The 26,016-nt window shown below is 44.4% G+C and overlaps 1 protein-coding gene across 1 annotated transcript in view; it reads right to left on the bottom strand.

The window, feature by feature from the left end:
* POM121 (POM121 transmembrane nucleoporin) overlaps positions 1-26,016 on the bottom strand; it is a 1,129,064-nt gene that overhangs the window by 587,789 nt on the left and 515,259 nt on the right. Inside the window, exon 5 of the mRNA XM_044054111.1 lies at positions 16,533-16,701. Coding sequence (XP_043910046.1) covers positions 16,533-16,701 — 169 coding nt within the window. The remainder of the gene's footprint in view (positions 1-16,532; positions 16,702-26,016) is intronic.

The following is a 26,016-nucleotide window of genomic DNA, read 5'->3' as shown; positions in this document are numbered from 1 at the left end:
TTCACACTATAGTACAAGGGGCATAATATTATGCTGATATGCAGATTAATGCATCAATATGGGAAAGCTAATACTGCTCATAAGTTTGCTTCAAAGAATATTCATTATAAAGGTCTATTACAGTAAACAGAAGTAAATTTCTTCTCAATGGGTAAAACCAAATTCTGAGAAACCCAACTAAAGACCACTTCCCTACTAAACTGGGCATCTGAAACGTTCTTACAATGAAGGGTTTTCCCCCTCCTACACCATCCTGTGCAGGTGCATACAAACCTGCATCTCCCAACCAATGCATCTGCATAAAGTTACAGAAAACTGCAAGGTAGCTCACTGTGTAAGGCAGTGCACACAGGCCTCGGAAACAAACTTATCAGATTCTTTTATTTGCCTTAATAGCTGAGGGCCATACACTTCAGCCTGGCCTGCAGAGTCCAAACTAGATTTAGTTTAATTACAAAATCAACTTCAAAATTTAAAGCAGAATTCCTAAATAGTTATGAACACTCACTTGTGATATCTTCAGCTAGTCGCAGTGATCCCCTCTCCAAGTTTTACACCATGGGCTGGACTTACCAACTGCTGATTTATAGTGGCTTACATGTTTCACTAACTGGATTTGTCCCTGAAAAAAAAAAAGGTCACCCATCCCCACCTATCACTGGTAACCGCAATTTAATTTTTGCCTCCAAGTAAATTCATCTTTTACTTCAATTACTATTAATTCTAGCCTACTTCAAAAAGGAAAACGTATGTATTGACAATAGCCCTTGGATAATCTGACTTCACATAGTAGGAAGGAATTCACTAAATGCAGGCATGACCTCGCATACCAAAAGGACCAAAAGAAAAGACGCACCTGATGCTTTAGCACAACTGTGTGCTAAGCAATTTATTTGTGGGTTGGGGGGGGATATGCAGCACTATGCTCAGAATGCATTCCTTGAGGACATGCTTTGCATCAAATTTTTACCAAACACTTGCCAGCATGTTAGAGCTGTAGGACCTTGGCATGGGGGGGGGGGGGGGGGGGGCAATTCTAGGACTGCACATCTATGCTGGCTGTAAGCTCAAGTCAACCACCAAAACACTAGACAAAGTCAGCACCTGAAGATGCACCCATTCTCCCCATTGTGGGAGCCAAGATCACCCTAGTCCCTTCCTCTGCCAAGGCAGTGGGCCAGTTTGACACGAAGCTTAACAAGAGGACTGGGGCTTCACCTCACACTGAAAGCGTCTGCCCTGTAGAAATCTAGCCTTTCCTTTGGGCTCAGTGACTGACCCTCCATATACACTCACTCGTATAAGAAGTTTTCTATGGCCACCTTTCTGTTCATGAGACCAGATAAAATATTTAATCAGGGACAAGCAATGGAGCTGGGGGGGGGGGGACTTTATATAGTGCTTCTTTTCAAGCTGGTACATAGAATGTAGGCTAAGACGACAAGTAAGGCAGGAAATGTTGCTAATGAGAGCAAGAAAGATGCAAATGGTGTTAGCAGCAACATAGAATGATCGGGCTTGGTAAAACAGCACATGTTACAAGTGGCAACACAATATGCAAATTAACAGGCATCACCCCTAGGTGCAGGATGTTCCAAAGTTTGACAAATGTTGACGGAAAAGAACTCTGGGATCCCATCAAGAAAGGTCATCTATACAGCATCAGATGCACAAGTTATTTCTAGAAATTTAACACCAGCGTTCAGCAGAATTAGGTCTGTTAGTCACACCCTTCCCCATCTCACGATTATGACATCTAAGGTAGCCCTCAAATTTTTATATCTTAAAGATTCACTATCAATAATCTCAGTCTCTAGGATCACAAATATTTCTATCTGCAAGTATTTTTAACTAGGTAATATTTCTGAGACAGGAACAACCATTTCCCATCTCAATGTATTTGGCACCTATATTTCAGTGTAAAGTGCACTAGTTTAGTCATATTCTGAAATCTCTATTAAAAGAGGTGCCATCACTCCAATTTTAAGCAACCCAAATGTGGCTTTAATAACACTTAAGTGCCACACTCCCAATTTTGCACATAAACTTCATGCTGCACTTTAAATCACTCAATGGTAATAAAAAAAAAGTAGTTATGTACTCTCCATAACGTCCCATGTTGGTAGTCCATCTCACCCTTCAATTTTACATATGGGTTCGGAGCCAATCCTCTGCTAAGACTCGGACGATTTTGAAGCTTTAAGACTTCTGGCTGGCGCGTGGCTAAGCAGGTATCCCATGGTGCACCAGTGCAATCCCCAGATCTTGTTTTTTGCTCGCTAGAAACAGAAAAAAAAAACCCTAACCAACAAACCAATACTAAAGGGTCACCAACCAAGAGAATTAAATTATTACCTCCAGATCAGATCTTCCAGGATGGGAGCAGGAGGGTGGGTTGGTAAAAATGAAGGGTGAGATGGACTACCAACATGGAACGTTATGGTGAGTACATAGCTTCTTTATGTTAGCTAGTCCAATCTCACCTTCATTTTTACATATGGGACAGCGTCCCTAGCGCCTTATTCTTGGATGGCTCATCGGAAAATACTCCTGAGCACCGTGGAGCCAAAGGATGCTCTACCCCTGGATGCCAAATCCAACTTATGAGTAATAAAGGTGTGAGGGGGTAGCCCACATAACTGCTGCACAGATATGATCAAGTGGTACCCTGGCTTGAAAGGCTGCAGAGGTAGACAGAGACCTGGATGAGTGAGCCTTGATCCTGTGGGGTAAAGGTCTGCCCTCCGAACTGTAGATTAAGGCTATGCAACTAGAAATCCAGTTAGACAATGTCACCTTAGAAAATGGTAAGCCCAATCTGGAGTCGAAAAAAGAAAGGAATAACTGGTCTGACTTCTGAAATTCTTTGGTCCGTTGCAAATAAAGACGTAGCTGTCTGTGAACATCCAGCTGGTGGAAACTATATTCAGCTGCATTACAATGATTGGGAAAGAAAACGAAGCTGAATGGACTGATTTAAGGTGGCAGTAGAACAAACTTTGGGAACAAAAAGGACCGGTAAGTAAAGAAACCCTGTCTTTATGAAAGATTAAGGTGGCTTAATAGATCGGGCTTGTAGCTCAGATACACGTCTGGCTGACGTAATAGCTACTAAAAACACAGTCTTCCAAGACATTAAAGAAGATGAGACTGTTCAAAAGGAGGGGATGTCAATTTGGGCAACACAAAATTTAAGTCCCAAGAAGCCACACATTCTTGTAATGGTGGTCTCAGTAAAGTGACTCCTCAAGAAAGTCTTGCATAGCTTATGAGACACAAGGTTGACATATGGAGACCCTAAATAAAAATGAGCAGAAAAAAAGAAAATCCAGCCAAGGGTGGCCAATCAACGAAATCCACAAGTGTTCCAATTAAAATGCAGTCCTTTAATATGAATAAAACTTCGACTTGAAAATAAAATAAGAAAGCTCAAAACTGTCCCTTGAAGATATCCGATAAGCGCTTTCGACTGTTGTCTTCCTCAGATCGTATGCGATCTGAGGAAGACAAGTCAAAAGCGCTTATCGGATATCTTCAAGGGACAGTTTTGAGCTTTTTTATTTTCAAGTCGAAGTTTTATTTGTATTAAAAAGGACTACATTTTAATTGGAACACTTGTGGATTTCGTTGATTGGCCATCCTTGGGTGGATTTTCTGTCTTTTTTCTGCTAATATTGACTGTTTTTGTGACAGACGTGTTTGGGAGTTATTTAGTTAAATAAAAATGAAATTGCCGCCAATTGTACTTTGATAGCGGCCGCAGCAGATCCCCGCTGAAAAAGCTTCGAAAGGAATTCCAGACTCACGTGAATTGGAATGGTGAAAGGATCCACGTTCATTTTCTGTGCCCAAATAGAAAACCTTTTCCATTTACTGTCATACAGCCTTCTGGTTAAGGATTTATGCGAGAATAACAGAATATGGGACAATGATGAAGAAACATAAGCCTGACTAGAGATGGAACTGGAGCAACCAAGCTGTCAATTTGAGGGTGTGGAGAGGAGGGTGTAGCGAACCAGACACGTGGGGTCAATAGATCTGGAACTGGGTCTAGAATCCAAGGATCGTCCATGAGAAGAGGCTCGAAGAAGGCGAACCAGACCTGACAAGGCCAGTAAGGAGCAATGAGAATCAACTTGCTTCCCAGCCGACTGGCTTTCTGAATCAGTTTGGGGAGAAGATGGAATGGAGGAAAGGCCTATAGAAGTCCCGTGGGCCAGTCGTGGACCAGAGCATCTCTGGGTGTTTCCCCCGGAGGGAAAATTACGGAAAAATAACTGCTGCACTTGGCATTGACTGGACTGGCAAAAAGGTCGCAAGGCTGTTCCCATTTCCAGAAATTCTGTTCCACTATTTCCCGTTTCAGAGCCTACCCGTGAGGCAGTAAAATTGCCCAGCTTAGCTTGTCGGCTATCATGTTGGTTGTCCCTGGAATGTGCGCTGCCACCAGAAAGCGCTGGGAAGAAGTTGACCATTCCCAATCTCGCATGGCCTTTAAGAGTGGGTAATATCTAGTACCACCCTGTTTGTTGATACACCACACAACCGACATGTCCGATTGTATCGCAATCGTCCCTGGAGGAAGAAGGTCCTGAAGTGCTTGCAACGCCAGAAGCACCGCCCTCATCTCCAGAACATTGAGATGCAGATGAGCCTTGTGTTTTTGCTATGTGCCATGGACAGTCCTGCCAAGATAATGCCCCTCCCATCCGACCTGGGAGGCATCTGTGGTCACAGTGGCAACGGGTTGGGCAGGCACAAAGGAAGCTCCCATGAACAAGTTGTTGGGGGCTATCCACCAATGAAGTTCCTTTTAGCAGGACAGGGTGACTCAGCGGTAGATATTGGAACGACCACTGGGAAAACAGGAACCATTGGAGAATTCTCATGTGCAACCTGGCTAAAGGTATTAACAAGAATGGTTGAGGCCATTGTTCTGAGAAGGTGAAGAATCCATTTTGCTTTGACCTTTCGAAGCGGAAGACTACGCTGAACTTGTGAGATGAGGTTTTGTGCTCTTTCAGCGTGGAGACGAACTGGCATCCACTGTCTACCTCTGCGTCTACAAAAACATCAGATTGCGAGGGCAGTAATGCAGATTTTTCCCAGTTTATGGAGATCCCTAGTTGAGCACAAAGTTGAATGGTGGCGTCCCTGTTTTGGATGAGTAGATAACTGGCGGGCGGCGGTCAGGAAGCAGTCGTCCAAATACGGAAACACCTGGCAACCCTGACATCTCAGGTGAGTTGTCACTACTGTCATTCATTTGGTGAACACCCTGGGGGCTGTGGTGAGACCAAAGGGCAGAGCACGAAAAGTACAGTTTTGTACCTACCATAAATGTAGATGTCCGATAGGCATGCATCTGCAGTCCTTACAAATGGGTTGTCCTGTCGTCAGGCAGCCCTTCGGTCGGCCGGATTCCAAAGTCTGGGTCTGGCCTCGGCTGGTGTCACACTTCACCCGACGTCACAGCTGCAGTTCTTTGGGTATAAAGGCATCAGCCGACGCCATTTTCCTCAGTGTTTCTTGCCCCAGATGCCAGGTGCCCTCTAGGAAGGCTAAATTTGGATAATGCAAATGGTTCCAAATAGTAGGGAGCAAACCAAAAATAAGCATGTATGTACATATATACAAATACACCATAATAGATTCCCCCAGCCAGCTACAAGATGGGCAAATACCCTAGGAGTACCACAGAGGGGAAGGAGGGTGGGTAATCCTGACTGCAGATGCATGCCTATCGGACATCTACATTTATGGTAGGTACAAAACTGTACTATGTCCTTCAAGGATGCATCTGCAGTCCTTACAAATGAATAGAATACCATAGCCAAACTGGGGGAGGAGGAGAAATAAGATTATGGTGTAGTTAAGATCCCTTGCAAAACAGCAGTGGCAAAACCTGCTCGGGATCTGGAGTATAAAGGTAAATTATAATGCTTGGCAAATGTATGCACGGAGCTCCAAGTAGCAGCCTCTAAAATGTCTTTGGTAGCCACTCCTCGTAGAAAAGCTGTGGTAGTGGCTGTAGCCCTTGTAGAGTGAGGCCTGATGTTTTCTGGAGTTTTCTTCCCATGGTAGGAGTAACAAAATCTAATGCAATTTCCTATCCACTTAGAGATTGTCTGTTTTGAAATTGCTTTTCCTTCCATTCCTGTTGCATATGCTACCAGTAGCTGGTCAGTTTTCTATTGCTCTTGGTCCTGTCCAGGTAGTAGCGTAATTGTCTATGTACATCCAAGGTATGCAAAAGTCTTTCTCCCCTGTTCTGTGGGTTGGGGAAGAATGTAGGTAGGTGGATAGCTTGATTTAAAGATACCCTGGAGACCACCTTTGGCATAAAAGTAGGATTTGTTCTCATGGACACTATCTTGATGGAAGATCAGGAAGGGCTGTACTGCCATTAATGCCTGTAGCTCAGATACCCTTCTTGCTGAAGTGATTGCAAGCAGGAAGGCAGTTTTCCATGATAAGTATTGTAATTCTGCTGTTTCGAAAGGAGGGAGTGTCAACTTTTCTAGCACAAAGTTAAAGTCCCATGCTGGCAATGGTGGCTTCCTAGGTGGTTTTACATTTTTAATTCCTCTCAGAAACTGCCTGAGCAGAGGACGTGAGAAGACTGGAGGATCCAAGTTGTATTCTGCTGAAATAGCTGATGCATGAATCTTAATGGAAGAATAGGACAGGCCATTGTGGAAGAGCTCTGCCAAGTATTTCAGGATGTTGGATAGGTTTACCATTGACACATTTTCTCCTTTTGCAGTACTCCAAATGTGGTATCTTTTCCATTTTGCTGAATAATTCTTTCTTGTTGAGGGTTTGCGAGCCTCCAAGATAATGTCTTTAACCCTTTGGGATAAATTTGGGTTATTTGGTGCTATGCAATGTTCCAGGCAGTCAGCTGCAGTGTTTTCAGGTTTGGATTCAGGGTGTTGTAGTTGTTCTGTGTTAACAGTAAGGGAACTAAGGGTAGAGGCCATATTTGCTCCCGAGACATGCTCCTCAGTAATGGGTACCAATGTTGCCTTGGCCAGTCTGGAGCTATCAGGATGATCCTTGGACGGTCCTCTTTGATCTTCAATAGCACCTTGTGCATCAAAGGAAGTGGTGGGAATGCATATGCTGTCAGGTTTTTCCAACTGAAAGATAGGGAGTCCACTTTCCAAGCAAGTGGGTGGTACGTCCTTGTGCAGAATTTCTTCAGTTGGTGATTGCGTGGGGATGCAAATAAGTCTATTTCTGGTAGTCCCCATTTTCTTGTAATGGTTTTGAAGATGTCCGGATGCAGCATCCATTCGTGGGCATCCGTGGTAGTTCTGCTTAGTATGTCTGCCAGAATGTTTTCTTTTCCTGGCACAAAAATTGCTTGTAACTGAATGTTGAAGCTCAGGGCCACATTCCAGAGGTCCATTGCCATCCGGCATAGAGGGTACGAATGTGTGCCTCCCTGTTTGTTGATGTACCACATAACTGTGGTGTTGTCTGTCCTTATCAACAGTTGACCTTGTCGAAGAAGTGGTCTGAATGTCTGAATTGCCAGTTTTACTGCCAGCATTCCCTTTTGATTTGTGTAGGTGCAGCTGGTCTCGAGTCCATAAGCCTTGTATGCACTTGTCCAGCATGTGCGCCCCCCAACCGAGGTCCGAGGCATCCGTTGTGATGGTCTGGCTTGGTTGAGTGCTGTGGAAGGGCAGTCCTTTGTTTGATTGACAGGCCTGAGCCCACCATTGGAATTCTTGCTTCAGGCATGGGATTATTGGAATTTGGGTTTCTAGGCTGTGCTTGTGCTGAGACCATAAATTCCTTAGGTACCACTGTAACTTTCTCATATGCAGTCTGGCATGTGGAATCAATATTATGCAGGATGCCATGAAACCCAAGGCTTGCAGGACTTTTCTTGCTGTTAGCTGGTTCTTCTTTGTTAATGCCAAGAAGTAGAGAGGTAGTTGCTCCTGTTTTTCTACGGTTAGGAATGCCATTTGTTTTGATGTGTCCAGCTCTGCACCCAAAAAGGTTATCCTTTGGGATGGTATCAGTCTTGACTTTTTTATATTGACTGTGTATCCCAGGGCTTGCAGTAGATAAATGACCCTTTTCAAGTCTTCTGCTAGCTTGTTTTTGTTGTCCGCTTGCAACAGGCAGTCGTCCAGGTAAGGGTAGATTTGGATTCCCTGAAGCCTGCAATGAGCAATTACTGATGCCAGGCATTTCGTGAACACTCTGGGCGCAGTAGATAAGCCAAAGGGCAATGCTGAGAATTGATAATGCTCTGATCCTGCAAGAAATCTGAGGTATCTTCTGCAATTTGGTCGTATGGGGACGTGCAGGTATGCCTCCTTGAGATCTAGAGTTACCAGCCAAGACTCCTTGCCCAACATGGGAAGAAGTTGCTGTAGGGTCAGCATTTTGAATTTTGGGACAATGAGGTATGTGTTTAAAGCGGACAGATCGAGAATAGGCCTCCATTGGTTTTCTTTTCTTGGTACCAGGAAGAGCCTGGAGTAAAATCCTTGTCCTTGTTCCATAAATGGTACCTTTTCTACAGCTCTCATCCTTAGTAAGTGAGTTATTTGTTTTAGAGCTTCTGCCTTTTGATTTGGAGGAAGGTTTGGCATTCCTCTCTTCTTTGGTAGAGTATGGAAGTGAAACCTGTAACCTTGGTCTATTGTCTGCAAAATCCACTTGTCTCCTGTGATGTAATGCCAGTTTACTGAAAATAAGGCTAGTTTCCCGCCTAGGGGTGCTTCTAGTTGTTCCCTGGTAGGCGGTGCCAGAGCCAAGTCACTGTGATTGTCCTGTAGTAGTGGTGGCGGCTGTATCTGTGGCTGTACCTCGCTGGTTGTTATTCTGCCACCGACGTCCCCTGTAGGCACCTCTGGATTGACCTCTGCCTCTTGAGCGCCTATTCCTGCCTCTCTGAGCTCTGGAGGTGTCTGGAAAGGACCAATTTTTGGAGGGCCAATTCCTGCTAAACCTTGGAGGTTGGACGTGTAAGAAATCTTTGACTGTCTGGACAGATTTTGCCTTCTCTTCCATCTTCTTCAGCACCTGTTGTGCAGGAGAGCCAAACAAATTGATCTTGTCCATGGGAGCATCTAGTAGCTTTGATTTGACATGGTCTGGTAAGGCCTGCTCTTTTAACCATGCATGTCTTCTGATCACTGTGCCAGTCATGGCTGATCTAAAGGAAGCCTCCAGTGCATCATAGCCGCATTTTAAGGAATGATTACTGACCTGCTGAATGTTATGTACCATGTCCTGAACAGATTTTTTGTCTAATGGTTCATCTGAGGACAGCTGTTTAGTTAACTGGTCTAACAAATTCTTGATACTGGATCATGTGGAATTGACAGTTCAAGGCCCTAGCTGAAAGAGTAGCAGAAGTGTAAACTTTTTTACCCCACCTCTCTAAGGCCCTGGATTCCCTTTCAGAGGGGAGGGGGTTTTTGGCAGAGGTAGCTGCTACCGCCTTAGGTCCCTGGGAGATAGTTTCGGGATCTGCAAAAGGAGCCTTATACAAATGATAATGTGTGTACGGGACCCTGTAGTACCTATCGGGCTTAGCAGGGGCTGGAGGAAGTGAATCAGGAGCAGTACAAGCATCATTAAATGCATCATCCACAACAGTAAGAACTGGAGGGATGGCTAAAGGCCTATGCTGTGGTAAATGCAGAAAGGTTCTAAGCCTTTTTCTAGAGTCTGAAAAATCCTGGCCCTGCCACTGAAATTGTTCCCTCATAGCATGCAAGGTTTCCCCAAAGGAAAATTCCTCAGGCGGAGAGGCAGAAGGAATGGACTCTTCAGCATCAGAGTCTTCATAAGGGGAGAAAGGGCCCTCTGGAGGGTTTGAATTATCTGAATCATCAGAGGAGTCATCTGTAGAAACTGGCTCAGGGGGCTCTGCTCTAGGCCTCTTCTCTGGAGGTGGGTGAGAGGCCCTGTCTGGGTGGGGTTGGGATCCCCGGATCAAAGAAACGAGATCCTCTGCTAGACTAAGCATTTGTGAACTAGAGCTAGGCCTGAGAGAGGGGGTCTTAGCAGGCACAGTTTTGGTGGATTTAGCTGCTTTAGCCCTGGCAAAGGCCTTAATCGACATGGTTGCAGGTGGCCTAGCAGCTCCACGTGGAGGGGTTGAAATATCCAAGGGGATAGTATCAGATAAATCCTGGGAACCTGCAAGAGCAGGTGGGATTTCAGTAGCCGATTCCACCAGGGTGGATGAGGCCTCGGTAGGAGGTAAGCTTTCGGCTGAAGGAAGAACCGCAAGCTCGGTTTCAGCCGAAACAGAGACATTCGCGGTTGGCTTAACCGTGGTTTCGGCCGAAACCGCAGACCGCGAGTGTCGGTCCTTTTCCTTGCGCTTTTTAGATATTCGCGTAGTCGGAGGATCCGACGGCATAATGTAAGCAAAAGCAGAGCCGAAAAACTCCTCAGCAAATTCCGACCGACGTCTAAGCGTCCGTCGGTTAAAAGAAGCACAGGCTAAACAAGCTGCTACGTCGTGGTCTGGGCCTAAACAAGGTAAGCAGTAAGAGTGGAAATCTTTATGAGGTATTTGTTTCCCCACAAGTTAAACAGTTATTCACTTTTTCTGACATCGGCTGAGGCAAGAAAGAGTCCCCAACGGGGTACTTAGCTTTTTAGAAGTCTTCGGTAGTAGTAGAAGTATTCGGTAGTAGTAGTAATCTCTGGTTCTGACCGACCGGCACTTGCGAACAGCTTCTGCTTCGGGCGCCACGTGGCAAGAAAGACCGAGGAAAATGGCGTCAGCTGATGCCTTTATACCCGAAGAACTGCAGCTGTGACGTCGGGTGAAGTGCAACTCCAGCCGAGGCCAGACCCAGACTTTGGAATCCGGCCGACCGAAGGGCTGTCTGACGACAGGACAACCCATTTGTAAGGACTGCAGATGCATCCTTGAAGGACATCTGATGACTGGCTCCCAGCCAGAAGCACAGATATCTCCTTGACGCCTTGTCCATTTTTATATGGTAGTAGGCATCCTGGAGATCCAGAGATCACATCCAATAGTCTTTCCCTAACAACGGGAGTACAGACTTCAGTGTGACCATCCAAAACTTGTCATTCATGGATTCGATTAATCTGCTGAGGTCCAAAATTGTCTTCCAGTCTCCAGTTCATTTTGGGACTAAAAATAACCTGGAGTAAGTTCCGGATCCTGTCTGGTCTGCTGGGACGGGCTGGATGACTTTTTAAGAGCAACTTGCTGATCTCCACAGTTGCTTGATCCCTGTGATTGGGTAGAACATCTGGGATCTTTTTGTGAACAAACGGTGGAAGGGAAAAGAGTATGATATAGCCTCTGGTAACAACTCTTTGTACCCACTTGTCTTGGGTGATATTTAGCCAGGCTTCTGAATACAAAGAGATGCAACTCCCGAATGGCCCCAGAGAAACACAGTCGGGCCCCACATCAAGAGCGCTGATAAGGCCGCCCTCGAAAGGAATCACAGCCTTGCTGGTATTGCAGACCACCCCTGCCTCTAGGGTGACATCTACCATTTCCTCCTCCTCTGCCTCTGAAGGAGGATTCACTCTGTGTCCAGAAAGACACTCTGGGACTTTTTGAACCACATTTTACCTCCCCTTTGACCTCTGGGGTATGGTCAAGAGGGAACGGTAAAACGGACTCCTACGGTTGAGTGTCTTTCCTTCCTGCTCACACAGAGTGAGTGTTTTTCACCTTGGGACCAAACAAGGAGGAACCATCAAAAGGGGCGTTGGTGAAGGTGGACTTAAACGGCTCCACAAAATTACACAAGCGCATCCAGGAGTGGTGCCCAAGGGCAACTCCTGAACCTGCTGCACTCCTCGCTCCATCAGCCGCATGGGAGTTAAGTCGCATGGAGGAGTTAACTACCGAATTTAGGGTGGACAGCAGAGCAGAGATCCCATCAGGAACTCCCCTCAGGACAAGCATCCTGTATGGAATCTCCCAACTCCTTGAGGAGATCCCTCTGCAATCTCGTTAAGTGGGTAAGATAGTACAGAGTCGGAGTGTAAATGCTGCTGAACTAAATACACACTTCCCAAACCTGTCTGTCGAGACTCTGTTTGGCGGATGAACAGAGGAAGAAGTCTCCGCCAACTCCTTTGTGGCGGCCGCCACCACCATGGCATCTACGGGAACGCCCTTAGACAAAAACTCTTTTCCAGGTGGGGCAGACAGGAACTTATTTGGTCTTCTGGGAACTGGCTCCACAGCATCGGGAGTATCCCACACCTTCTGACTAACCAGATCAATTAGTTCATCGAAAGGTGGAGACACCCAAGATGCAGAGGGTTGAGACCCGAAAGCCTTCAGGTACACAGACTCCTCATCAGAAGGGTTGACAGTGGGTCAGTCGCACCTCTGTTTTAAGATCTCTAAGATGACCACAAAGGAGACTGAGGATGACTTGGGGGACCCCTCAGACTCCTCGAGGTCAGTGTCAGATGTCAGAGACACACCCTGGGAGTCAATATGCTTCCTCCTGCATACCCTCTTCTGAGGAGGCTCCTTGAAGGGCCCTCCCGGGGAGGCCTCGGAAAAGTGGGGACCACTAGCCGGTGGCTCCTGAGGCTGCGGGTCTCTACTGTCTCTGGAGAAAGTAGAAAGTAGGTACTGAGACCAAAGTGGAAGTCCAGGGGGGGGGGTTGCTTGTACCACTGGCAGGGGCTGTAGATTGAGACAGCACGGTCCTCTAACTAAAACGGGCCTAGCCCTGCAGAAGAATTACATGAGGACTAAGTCCCCTAAGTTAAACGGGCCTAGCCCGATGCGAGAGAAAACTAGGTCTTTCAACTAAAACAGAGCAGGTTATTTAACACATACAGAGATTCAGTCACACAGAAAACTTTTTAGATGTTAAAAAATACAAATAGAGGACCTAGTCTTCGTGTAACTAAGTTAAACAGACCTAGCCCGGTGTAACAGAAACTAGGTCTTCTAACTCAAACAGACCAAGCATATAACAGACACACACACTTAACACAGGAAAAACTTTGCAACAGCAATCCTAAATATGACTTCAGCGGATCCCCGCCAAAGACAACACGTTAATCATCAAGTTAACAGTACATTAAATCAACAGGAGCCCCTGCTGATTAAGAGCGGCGAAACCGCCAAAACTAACGATCTAGGCAAAAAAAGCACAACAGCCCCTAACTACTAGTACACAGGATACTAACTACTAAGGTCAAACAAGACCACAGGACAATTTAGGTAAGGACCTACATATATTACCACTAAATAGTAAATATGCGAAGAAACCATTTATGAAAGAAAAAATTGCAAAACACTTAGCCAGAGCCAAGGGAAGCACATCCGAACTTATCAACGCGGCAAACGAGATCTGGGGATTGCACTGGTGCACCATGGGATACCTGCTTAGCCACAAGCCAACCAGAAGTCTTCAAGCTTGAAAATCGGCAGAGTTGGAGCAGAGGATCAGCTCCGAACCCATATGTAAAAAATGAAGGTGAGATTGGACTACCCAATATCATGTGCTAGTTCCACAAAATGTTTGTTGGAACAGTTCCATTCATTCACTGAAATTCTTAGTTTTTGTCAGATGTGTATGAAATGCACCAAGTGTTTTTGTGGGTCAAGCCCTACATAAAACCTACCCACTTGATGTACACTAACTTAAAAATTGCACAGTAGTGAACACAGAGGAACTTTCTAAAATTCCTCCGTTGTACTCCCATGACGACTCGCTCACTTTGTGATCATTCACACGCACTTCCATACCAGCCACTCACACACAGGCACATCCATCTCATTCACAAATAAAAGCTACTCATACAACCACGTACTGTTGCTTGACAGATTTATTTTAATGACATTGTATCAAACATTCACCAAACCAGAACTCATCCATAGCCTTACATCCACTGATCTTGAACTCACTCTGACTTGAGCCTAAATGGGAATATTCCTGCTTTGATGACTGCGGTGGTGGTGCTGCGGTAGCTTTGCTGCCTCATAGCAAGACGTTATCCCGTTAGATTCTCAGCGAGAGCGTCTTCTGTGTGGAGGCATACGTGAATGGGGCGTGCCTTCGTTGAAGGTTGTGCGTCAGGGCAGGTAACCCGATATGTAAAAATCCACTACCAATCATTAGCGGACCGGAGTTCCGCTGTGGCGACTCCTAACCGGGAAAAACCGAAAGAAAGAAACAAACATGAAAGCCTCCTTTTAATATAATTTACATAATACATAATAGTCAATCCAAAATTTTTTTTTTACAGCATATCCGTATTTATGGAAACATTACCTTAACAAGCTTGGTGCTTTCCTCTACTCATGTGCTTATACAGTGAGAACACTCTTCAGTGGAAGCAACTCCTGCACCAAAAGAACTGAAAGCCATTTCAGTCATTCCTACATTAGGTCCAACATACTATTTTATATGGCTGTCCAAATTCACCCAAGAAAAATGTGGCACTACTTGTTGCACAGTGAAATTGTACCAGTTCAGGTTCACACGCTAAAACACAAACACTGCAGATTCCATCTGCACTGTTGCGCAAACATATGACAAAAAAGCAATTCAAAACCATCAACTATAGCATTAAGTTTCTTCCACTGAACAAAATTTCTACTTTGATGTAATTAAATCTCAACATATGGCAAGAGTATTTTTGCCACTGACCTCAAACCAAATAGGCTTACCAATCAAGCAAATGCCCACCTGTCAAGCTGAAAAATGGATCATGTCTTGCTGATAAGCAAATTTAATACCATAGAAGCAGTTAGCAATTCATGCTATCTACTTTAAAGTTTGGCAAAATGTATGCCTTAAAACAGATATTCAAGGCATGACCCAGGGGTGGGAGGGATACAGCAAAGTACAGCTGTGTACACTAAATGTGTCAGAACCTGAAGTCCTTATTGAAAGGACGAAACCTGGGTTAACCAGTGGATAGAGTTTTATATCATTTTATCAAATTGTTTTACTTGGTTTGCTGCTGACATTTAACAATTTTTTTGGATATACATTCCTCCTCGCTTTCGAGTTAAGGGAAGCTGTTCCTCTTCAAAAACTTTAGAGTCAGATTCCTCAGAATCCTGTTCTTTCGATTGCTGAAGAAGTGGGCCTTTTCCTTTTAGAAGTTGTTGGCCAACTACCCCGGATAAGAGAGATGAGATCCTTCGCCATTTTAAGCATTTGTGCTTCGGGTGGTGGTGGAGCAGTAGTAAGATGGTGGCTAGAAGCAGAATTTCTAGGAGTGGCCTGGCTTCTAGGCCTGAGAGAATCCAGAGAGAAACAGCAGGCGGATGCCAAGACATCATTTTTCTGTCTAGATTCAGTAGTGCGAAAGGCCTCCTCGGATGTCTGTGCCTGCGTCATGGCTCCAGACCCAACCAAGGCAGAGACCTCCAAAGGCTAGGAAGACTAAGATTTCTGTGGCATACTGGACTCCGAAAGGGTCTCTGTAGAGGCCTGCATAGATAGTGAATCTGGCATCAGGGGCTGCGAAAGCACCTTACTGAATTCCAAACAACTGAACCTGCTTAGCGGTAGCGACGTCGGAAGGCTTAGTCTTGTCTGGTCTGTCTCTAGCTTTCTCTCTAAGCTTTTACGGAATGTCCACGGATTGTTGGTTGACAGGCGTCATATCGAAATGTGAAGACGGAACACAAAAATGTCTACAAAGAGCTTTACGGCGAGTGGTTCTCGCATTAAAGAGGGCACAGAATCAGCAACGGGGGACATCGTGGTCTGGGCCTAAACAAGTGATGCAATAAGAATGGAAGTCTCTGTGTGGGATCTGCTTTCCACAGGTGAGACTCAACTTTCAGACATCAGTTAGTCCAAGAAAAAAGGATTCCCAACGGGGTACTTACCTTTAGACGTTTTCAGCTGAAATTCAACTTCTGGTAGCAACAGACTGGCACTCGTGCGAACTGCTTCTGCTATGGGCTCCACAGCAACAAAGACTGATGCAATGACGTCACTGCCTTGCTTTATAGCACTGACGACCTGACAGACTGCAGGAGACTGCAGCCAATACAAAAAAAATTTACTCTGGTATTCGGGCCGGCCGATGGCTACCACAGCAGGGATAACCCACAGGTGATAACTGAAACACAAAGGACATCCTCAGGTTCCACCAAAAAGGTTATGTTCACGACTAACCAGTCAAACTAGAAAATACAACACACCTAATCCAAAATGAAGTGGGTGTTTCTTAGATGGCCTGCAAATTTATGCTAACCTGCTGTATTGAAGCTAAAAATGAACTACAAATCTAACTAGTCAGAGGACACAAAGCTGTCAGTTCTTGATAATACAACAGTAATGCTTTTACTGAAATGGAATGACTTACCCAGAGCAAATGCAATGCTCACATGCCAATTAGTGCTTCAAGTGTAGAGGTACGGAATTCCTAAAGTTAAGGACTGGAAAAGTCAGTAACAGCTAGGCAGACATTTACTTGCAGCCTAGCCTACCTGCCAGCATTCTATATGTACTGAAGCTACGTGAATTTAGCATCACAATCATAACCTTAGTAATACATACCTTGTTTACCTCCCAACTAGAACTGTATGAACTGGAGATTGCATTTCTTGCAGATGATATTCCTCCAGCAACAGAGCTACTCATTGAACTGACTGAGGAAGTCCGAGACCTTTTAAGCAATGAATCCTCAAATGCTTGAGAGCTCAAATCTCTCTTCAAAGTTCCTGGCCTGAAAAGAAGAAAAACGTCCAGAAAACTTAATGTAACATTTAGTATAATGAGGATGTTGGTATGAATACTACCACTGAACTGCATCCACAACCATTTAACAGAGCTAATCCAAAGAATTAAAAGTTATGTTCTTACCCCAGCTAGGCATCTGTGTTGTCCATTTTCAGTCTTAAAAATATGGGTTCAGATACGATCCTCTGATATGACATGGCTGCTTATTCCAGACTTAGGATCCAGCTCTCGAGTTGCTGTCCACCCATAACACACTACTGCATCCCCAAAGCCTCATATCGAGTTTTCTGCCCTATCCACATAGTAAAACTTGAATACTTAGATAAAAAAACAGGGCTCAAACCTGTAACACTAGGTTCCAACAGTCCAACAAGAGTATCCAGTAACTTTGATGGGGGATACATGGGAGGGAAGCTGAAGAATGAAAATGAACATGAACATAGATGCCTAGTTTTGGTAAAAACCTTACTTTTAAATCTGATTTTTCCTTTTCATTCTTCAACATACGAGACAACATCCCCAGCTACGTTCATCTTGGGTGGCCCTCATGGAGGGATATTCTGGAGTACCGCCAAACCAAAGGTGGCTCTTTCTAGGAATAATATCCAATTTGTAATGAGTACCAGAAAAATGAGCAATGGACCATGTAGCTGCAGCACAAATGTCAACAGACGTTCTTGACCAAAAAGCAGATGTGGCCATGGATCTGGCTGAATGAGCCTTGAGAGGTTTGGATAATGTCATGCCTTTCTGAGAATAAATCCAGGAAATGCAGTCTATTATCCATTTTTGCTAGAGTAACTTTGGATACTGGATAACCTACTTGTTTTGTAGAGAAGGAAAAAGTGGGTCCGATTATGTTTATTGCTTTGCCCTGTGAAGATAAAAAATGTAATTGTCTATACACAATCAAGATGCAACATGTACGCTCGTCTTTACTGGAAAATTTTGAAATAAAAACTGGTAAATGGATGGACTGGTTATGGTTTTTCTCAGAGGCCACTTTAGGTAAAAAGGAAGGGTTAAGTCCACAAGAAAACACTATCCTTATGAAAAATTATGCAGGGAGATTTTGGAGAGTCTCTAAAGACAACCCATAACCAAAAGCCTCCAAAAAAAACAGTTTCTTCTTGTGAGGGTCTTGGGAAGATCAGCTGCTTGTTTCAGGATCTCTAGAATATCTCCAAAGGAGATGTCATCTGGTGGTGATCTGAGACCCCTCTCCATCAAAATCCTCCTCCATGAGAGACTCCAATGGGGAGTATATGTGCCTCCTTTTACATGTCCTCTTCCAATGTACCTCCTCTGTGGGATGTTCAAGTGAGGTATCGGAGAGGGGAAGTTCCTCTAATGGAACTGGCTGGACATTTACTGGTTCTGGCTGTCCCTGTGGAATAGGCCTGAGCAACTCAGAGCTAGGAACTGATCTGGGGAAGGAAGTAGAAACCAAGGCATGACAGGTCAATTCTCTGGAAAGAAATAGCCCCTTCACCCACCTTGAAAGCAGACCCAAAGAGACCCTGACCCACTTCCTCATAGCCAAAACTTACAAAGGAGGCAGGCCTAGACCCCCCTTGGATCTGTGTATCTGGGCTGGAATCAGATCCAAATTGTCCAGAGCCAAGGCTCTAAGAGGAAGGGCCGGATTAGACAAAATCAGAGCAGAGCCTACCCCCTCTGATCCAATACAGACCCTTTGGCTCCAAGACCCATTCTGATCTGATGGTATTAGAGCAGAACTAGCCAATGATATAGTCAGTGGAGGAAGAAGCTTTCCTCTGATCAGATACTGGACCCTCTAGGGTATCTCTAATCCTGGGGCTCCAAAACCATAGGACAGATCAGAGTAGAAGAGAAAATAGCTGTAAAAGTTGTTGCATACTCTACCGATTCAACAGGGGACAGAGTTGGCAAGACCTCATCTGGATCAGAGGTCTGAGAAATTTGCACATCATCCTATCCATGTCTGCTTCCAATAAGCTCCTGCAGGACCTAAAGGATGAAATGGAAGGAGGCCTTAAATGTTTCTTTGGGGTTTGAAGCAACCTCAAAGGCAGAGTGGGGAATACTGGCTTTATTACATATTCCAGAGTAGCACTCCTATACACAGATCTCTGGCTTACGCTCAGAGGATCTAGAATTGGAGAGTCTCATTGTTGGACTAATGGTACTTATGGAAGGCTTAGGATCCCAAGTCTTTGGATCTGATGTACAAGTCTTAGGATCCAACAAGCATAGGATCTGATATTTTTTTTTAGTTTGTGGGATGCTCCAAGGAAGACCTAGGGGACAAAGGAGCTGACTTGCTATGTTTGGAGGGGGGTTTGAGCTGCTGAAGTAGAAGTGGAAGGTAGAAAACCTCTTAGGATTAATTTACTGCACCAATCTGCTAAAGCCCTAGGGTTGAAAGTGCAGCATATTTTGCTTTCTGCAGCCAAGGATCAGCCCCTAGACAATATACACACTCTGTGGGCATCTGATTTTGGAATTTTATGTTCACAAGAAGTGCACTTTTTGAAGCCTGTGGGATTTTCCTGACAGCATGGAGAAAAAAAACTAAAAGGAAAAAAATACACTCATTACTACAAAAAAGTCATATACATATATATATGTATATATATATATATATATATATATATATATATATGTATGTATATATATATATATATATATGTATGTATATGTATATATATGTAAATATATATATATATATATATATATATATATATATATATATATATATATACACACACACACACAAACACATATACACATATATAAAGAGAAGTCTGCTACGAGCTATGGTATGCAAGAAAACACCCAAAAATATTAGTAAAGACATCAGCAATGGTAAGCAAGTACTACTTAAAAAAAAGGTATTTTAGAGAATAAAGAAAAGGTAAAAAAACAGCCTAATGCCAGACAGAGAAACAGAAATAGGATAGATTAATATGCATCAAAGAAAAAGAAAATATCCATGAAGGTTTTATAACTCACAAGACCAATGACAGCTCAAGAGTTTGGAAACCTGTGTCTGCTCACAATGGCTGCAAACGAGATGTGAAGCTTTGGGATGCAATATCACATTATGGGTAGAGGGAAGATAGAGAGCTGGATCTTAAGTCTGGAACAAGCAGTACAGTTGGATCAGAGGATTGGATCAGAACCCATATGTTGAGGAACAATGAAAAGGACATCAGATACATTTTTAGCCACAAGCTAGGCCTAAAGACCATTACACACCTAGTTAATAAACACACCATAAAACTTTGCCAAGTCCTAGCTATACAGTAGTAACCATGTAAACATATCTTCAATACTTCGGAAATCTTGTACAGAAATTTATACTAAAATACTGTATACATTTATATTTAGCAAGAACAAATAAAACAGATTACAAGCATCTACAGGTACAGGTTCACAGGTTGTTGCAGTCAAGGATCCCTATCCCAATTGCCTAGCTTCCCCAAAAGAACTGTCCAGTTAAGTGATTGCTCAATCTCAGAGTAGGAAATGAAAGCTGAGGAAATCAAAACCAGTACCACAGGAAGCAGCTGATTAACAGTGCATAACCTTAATCCTCTGTCAGCTGCTGGAATGACATACTATTGATTAGCACCAGTGGCCCTTTTCAGAGTATAAAACAAAAAAGGAACAGAGTAGAGACTGCTGTAAACAAGCAGAAACAAATCTAAGTGTACCTGTATTCACCAAGTCTTAAAGTAAACAAAGGCCATCAATGCAAAAATGCAGTTGTGAGAGTAAGCTCAACATAACCACAAGATATTTCAGTAAGATCACCACAACAGTATGAATCCCATACCACATTTACACAGAGTACTGGCATACAACCAGAACGGTACATACAGGGTAGCTCCCTTTCCACACACCATGACCAACAGGATGCAGCCGCAAATGTCTTTTGTAAGTGAACTGCATCAGTAAGTAGGATTCTGACGGTGGCATTTAAGAGGAGAGCCTCCATAAAGAGAGGGATTTTCTTCCACAAACAGTAGCCAATAGAACTAGAGATTGAAACCAATACAACAGAGCAGCAGTCTTAAAACCATCCACTATAATGAGTATTATTCACACAAACTGCATTATGTTCACTTTGAAGAGTGCTGTTGCTGTAATGCACACCATGTGAGGGAACAGCACCTCAGCTTTTGACGGCCTTAGAGTGAAGAATGTACAAGCCCTGCTAGACTGTAGCTGCAAAGTCTGATATGCTCCAGACAGCATCTCCAGCTTGCAGTGTCTGAAGGTGTGAAGTCCACATCAGTGCCTTACAGTAATGACACATTCCATAAGTATAGTGCAAAAGCTACCCTTTGAGAGAACTGTAATCTGGCCTTATAAAAATTTTCCAGGAGGTCATACCAAATGGCAATACAGTTACCTAATTTTGTTTTAAAGAATTGCATACTTAACATAATGAGCAGGTCCATCTTTATCAACAAGACTAAAGCTAAAAGTCTGAAATCTGCCAAGACTAATACACCTCTCCACTTTCAACACTGTGTAAACTAGCTTCCTCTCCAGATCAGTTATGTCATACTAAAGCAAAACCAGCCACTGCTAATCCTAAATTTCTGCACTAAAGGGGGGGGGGGGTGACAAGTATGCTGAGGATGGACCTGCTCATCTAGACCAAATGTTATGTTAAGTACTGACTTTTAGATAAGGACATTCATTCTGAACAAGACCGTGCCGCAAACTCTACCATACTGGCAATCTTCATGGGGACATAGCCCTAACAAATGTGGCTCTAGAGAAAGGTCCAGAACTACATTTTACAAGTAAAGAACAGTTGTGCAAGAACTTACCATAACGTTAGATGCCCTTCTCTTCCATGCTGCAGTATTCATCACAGTAGGGAGGTTGCTGCCTGCAGCACCGGACAGCCAGCCAGTATACCAGTCTTTGGAGCAAGGTTACATGGGACATCTCCAGTTGCAGCCATTAAATGACATAGGCCATAAAAATGACTTCTGCACATAACCCCTTCAGAATGGGCTGCCGCATACAGTAGTACCCCTGAAGGTGAAATATGAGCTAAAAAGAAGTACCTTCAGACTGACATGAGGACCAGACTATAGGGTATTTTACCACCTGTGTCTGCTACTGACTATATGTAGCTATAGGCTTGGGATCCCACAGGTAGATATAAAAAAAGGAAGGTGATGCCAGAGGGGGTAGGAAGTGAGGGTCTGAAAAGTGCAACATGGAAGAGGACACCTAAGGTTATGGCAAGATCTTACACAACTGTTCTATGCCCTTCTATTCTCATGCTGCAGTATTCATCACAGTAGGAAAAGTACCAAAGCTTTTAGGTATGAGCCTGGGAGGAGGCATGTGGTCCCTGGTTGATGAGATCTTGTAAGATAGATGTGGCAAAATCAGCTCTAGCCCTTGAGGCTAAATCTAGCTTGTAGTACTTAAAGTTATGAAATGAAGCCCAGGTAGCTGCTTCTAGGATGGAGGTGTAGTCTACCTCCTTAAAAAAGGCAGCTAAGGATACAGCTGCCCTAGTGGAGTGAGCGCTAACATTGCCAGATAAACTCTTCCCATGAATAGAATAGTGTGTACAAATGGTCCTGGAGATCAATGAGAAAAATGGTCTGTTTGGAGACTGGTTTCCCTAGAACCCTAGGCTGGAAGGAAATGAACAGTTGGTCAGATTTTCTAATAGGTCTGGATTTATCTTAGTAGTACCAAAGCTGTCTGTGGAAATTTAATGAATGGAGTGTCCTGAGGAATACTGAAGTTGCAGGTAGAAAACGGGTACTTTTAATGGTCTGATTGAATGACAGCCCATTAACCACCTTGGGCATGAAGGAAAGATTAGTCCTTAGAGAGAGACTGTCCTTATGGAAAATGAGGTAAGGAGGGGTGGCCACCAGGGCCTGAATTTCTGATGCCCTCCTGGTGGACGTGAGGGCCACTAGCAGATTGTATTCCATGTGCAAAGTTTCAGGGATGCTAAATGCGCTGGCTCGAAAGGTGGCAAGGTTAGTTTTTAAAGTACAAAATTTAAGCCCCAAGGTGGAGGAACAGGTTTGCGGGGGGGGGGGGGTCTGATATGTAGTACCCCTTTCAAGAACAGCTTGACTTCCAATCTTGATGCTAAAGGAGGGATCAAAGACAGACTAGCAGAGATGGCAGACAAATGGACCTTAACTGAAGAATATGTTGGGCCTGAATGAAGGAGCTCACACAAGTAAGAAAGGTATAGGGATGTTCAGAGGGGGTCCTGGTTTTTGACACCACGTAGAGAATCTTTTCTATTTTGACACACTTCTCCTGGTACTAGGCTTTCTGGCCTCCTGCAGAATACTGAGTACATCCTCTGAGTAAAGGTGTCTGAAGGAGATTAGAACCCCATCACCCATAAGGTCAGTTTGAGATTGGTCACCTGAAGGTGCACTAGGGATTCCCTGTCCTGTGTGAGAAGGTCTAACCGGTGGGGTAACCTGTGATGACTGCCCTTGGCTAAAAAGTAGAGCAGGGGAAACCAATGCTGTTTTGGCCAAAAGGGGGTCACAAGCAGAATTTTTGGTTTGTCCCTCTGGATTTTCAGGAAGACCTTCTGAATTAGAGTGAAGGGAGGAGAAGGCATACAGGTACATCCCCGCCCAAGAAAGAGAGAGAATCCACTTTCCATCCTTGGGGGTGTGGATCCGTTGTGCAAAACCGGGGCATCTGTGTTTTGGGAGGAGGCAAACAGATCTGCTTGCAGAATACCCAGTCTGTGGATAAGATCTAGGAATACCTCTGTGAAGCATCCATTCGTGAGAGGGTGCTAAAGTTCTGCTTAGAGTATCTGCCATAACCTTCTCTGTGGAAGGCATGTACACTGCTAGCAGGTGAATATGCGATGATTCTAGGGTCCAGATCTGAGTGGCTAGACTGCAAAGATTGTAGGATCTTGCCCCTCCTGTTTATGTACCACAAGACAATCATTGGCTGTGATCACTTTCAGGGTTCCTGGGCATAGGGCTAGCTTGAAGGTTTGTAGAGCTAGAACTGCCCTCATTTTCTTGACATTGATACGGTCTCGGTCTTAGTGTGGACCATTTTCCCTGCACAGTGAATTGCTTTAGGCTGTGCAGTAGCACAGCTCCCCACCCAATTTTTGAGGCGTCTGTAGAGATTTGTTGTAGGGTGCAGGTATCTGTAAGGGGGTTCCTTGGTCGAGGTTGATGGCACAAATCCACCATTGTAGTTCCCTCTTCAGACACAGAAGGGGTAGAGGGGATCCAGAAGTTGAGTGCTGGCTCCATAATTCTTCAGAATCCACTGGATTTCTCACATGTGGAGTCTTGCCAGGGGAAGCATGGGTATCAAAGATGCCATTTGGCCCAATATTCTTAAGCATTTTCTTGCTGGCAGAGAAGCAAGGGTGATTAGGTTGTTGCAGTAGAGGGTGAGGTCCATGGTCCTTTGGTCTGAAACAACAGCCTTCATCTGGTCTGTTCTTAATCCTGCACCCCAAGACTACCAGGTCTTAAGTGGGGATCAGGTGAGATTTTAACATGTTCACAGTAAATCTTGAGCCAGGGTGGTGATGGGTTTTTGACTGTCCTGATTAAGTAGCAACAGATAGTCTAGGTATGGGTATATTTGAATACCCTGAGGTCTGCATTGAGCAATAAGAGGTGTGAGGCACTTTGTGAACACTAGAGGAGCTGTGTAGAGTCCAAAAGGTAATGCAGAAAATTGAAAATGTAAGGAACCTACTGCAAAGCATAGGAATTTCCTGCAATCTTGGTGTACTGGAATGCAAAGGTAGGCGTCCTTCAAATCCAGAGATACCATGAAGGCTTGTGGTGGTATAAGTGATAGAGGCAGAGGTATGGCAATCATTTTGAAAGTGGGCACCTTGAGGAACAGGTTTAGAATAGATATATCCAGAATTGGTCTCCATGGACCCTTTTCTTGGTACCAGAAAGATTCCGGAGTAAAACCCTTTGTTGCTTTGTGAAGTAGGTACCCTCTCTATGGTGCCCTGAGATAGCAACTGTTGAATGATGGTGAGGAAAAGATGAACTTGGTTTGATGGAGGTTGAGGAATCCCCTTGAAGTGGAGCAAGTCCACCAAATCATGAAGTACCTTCTCTGAATGATGGACAGGACCCAGTTTTCTGACGTGATTTTTCACCAGGAGGGTAGGGAAAGGCTGAGATGAAGGGATAGGGGGGTTATTATGGTTAAAGTGGTTGAAAGTCACAGTGGAGGTGGTCTGGCTTGGTCAGACTGCCTTCGAAGGGGGGTGGACGAGGGAGTGGAAGGAAACCTAAGAGCAGAGCTTTTTATAGCTTGCCTACATCCCTTTGCCTGAGGTGGCGCAGAGTGGGAGGACTGTCTCCTAACAAAGTAAGTTCTTTGTGGATAACTTGTGTCCTATCCCTAGATATCACAGAAGTAAATGCTTCAGGTTTTGTAGTTATTTTTCCTTTTCTTGAATGGATTTAATGAGTTCTGCTGAAGCTTGTCCAAAAAGGGCTTCATTGTCCAGGAATGGATCAAGCAGTTTAGTTTGCACATCCATAAGTAGGGGACTGAAGTCTCACCCAGGAATATCTCCTCAGCACTGAACCTGAGTTAGCTGATTTTGAGGTTTCCACAGCATCATAGCTGCACTTGGAGTGCCTAATCACTGGAGATGCTGTGGAAAGCAGGGTGTTTAGTTGCATTTTTAATGGTGATTCAGGACCCTCTGAGAGGAGAGTAGCTGCTTTGGAAAGGGTATCCAGGACATACCTAGCCATGTGGGCTTGATAATAGAGAGCTCTGATAGCCAGGGTGGAGGAGTTATAGACTTTTCCCCAGTCTGTCCAAGAATTTGCTGCCTTTAAATCAGTAGGATAAAGAGCAGCAGAGGTAACTGGAAGATTTATCTGCTGAAACTGCAAAAACTGTTGGGTCTGCAGGTGGATTTTTAAATAGTAAGTGCCCTGAGGCACCTTTAGAATCAGTCTGGATGTTTAGAGGGTTGGGACTCCAGGGCCTGTGAAGCAGCCATGAAGGCATCTTCAAAGGCCGGCAACAAGGGAGGTACAGCAGAAGAGAATAAGAAGTTATGTACCTATCATAACGTTTCATGTTAGTTGTCTTCTCTCGCCTTCTTTCTTGCTGGATGGGTTCGGAGCCGATCCTCGGCTCCGACTCGGCCACTTACTAAAGCTCGAGAGCTAAATTTTACCAGCTCGAGGCAACCCTCAAGCTTTAGTAAGTGGCAGAGTCAGAGCCGAGGATCGACTCCGAACCCATCCAGCAAGAATTAAGGCGAGATTGA

Source organism: Protopterus annectens, chromosome 13.part0 (genome assembly GCF_019279795.1).
Source record: "Protopterus annectens isolate FY-2018-M chromosome 13.part0, PAN1.0, whole genome shotgun sequence".
NCBI classification, from domain to species: Eukaryota; Metazoa; Chordata; order Ceratodontiformes; family Protopteridae; genus Protopterus; species Protopterus annectens.
The sequence above is the reverse complement of the archived record's forward strand: the minus strand, read 5'-3'. Positions and strand labels throughout refer to the sequence as shown.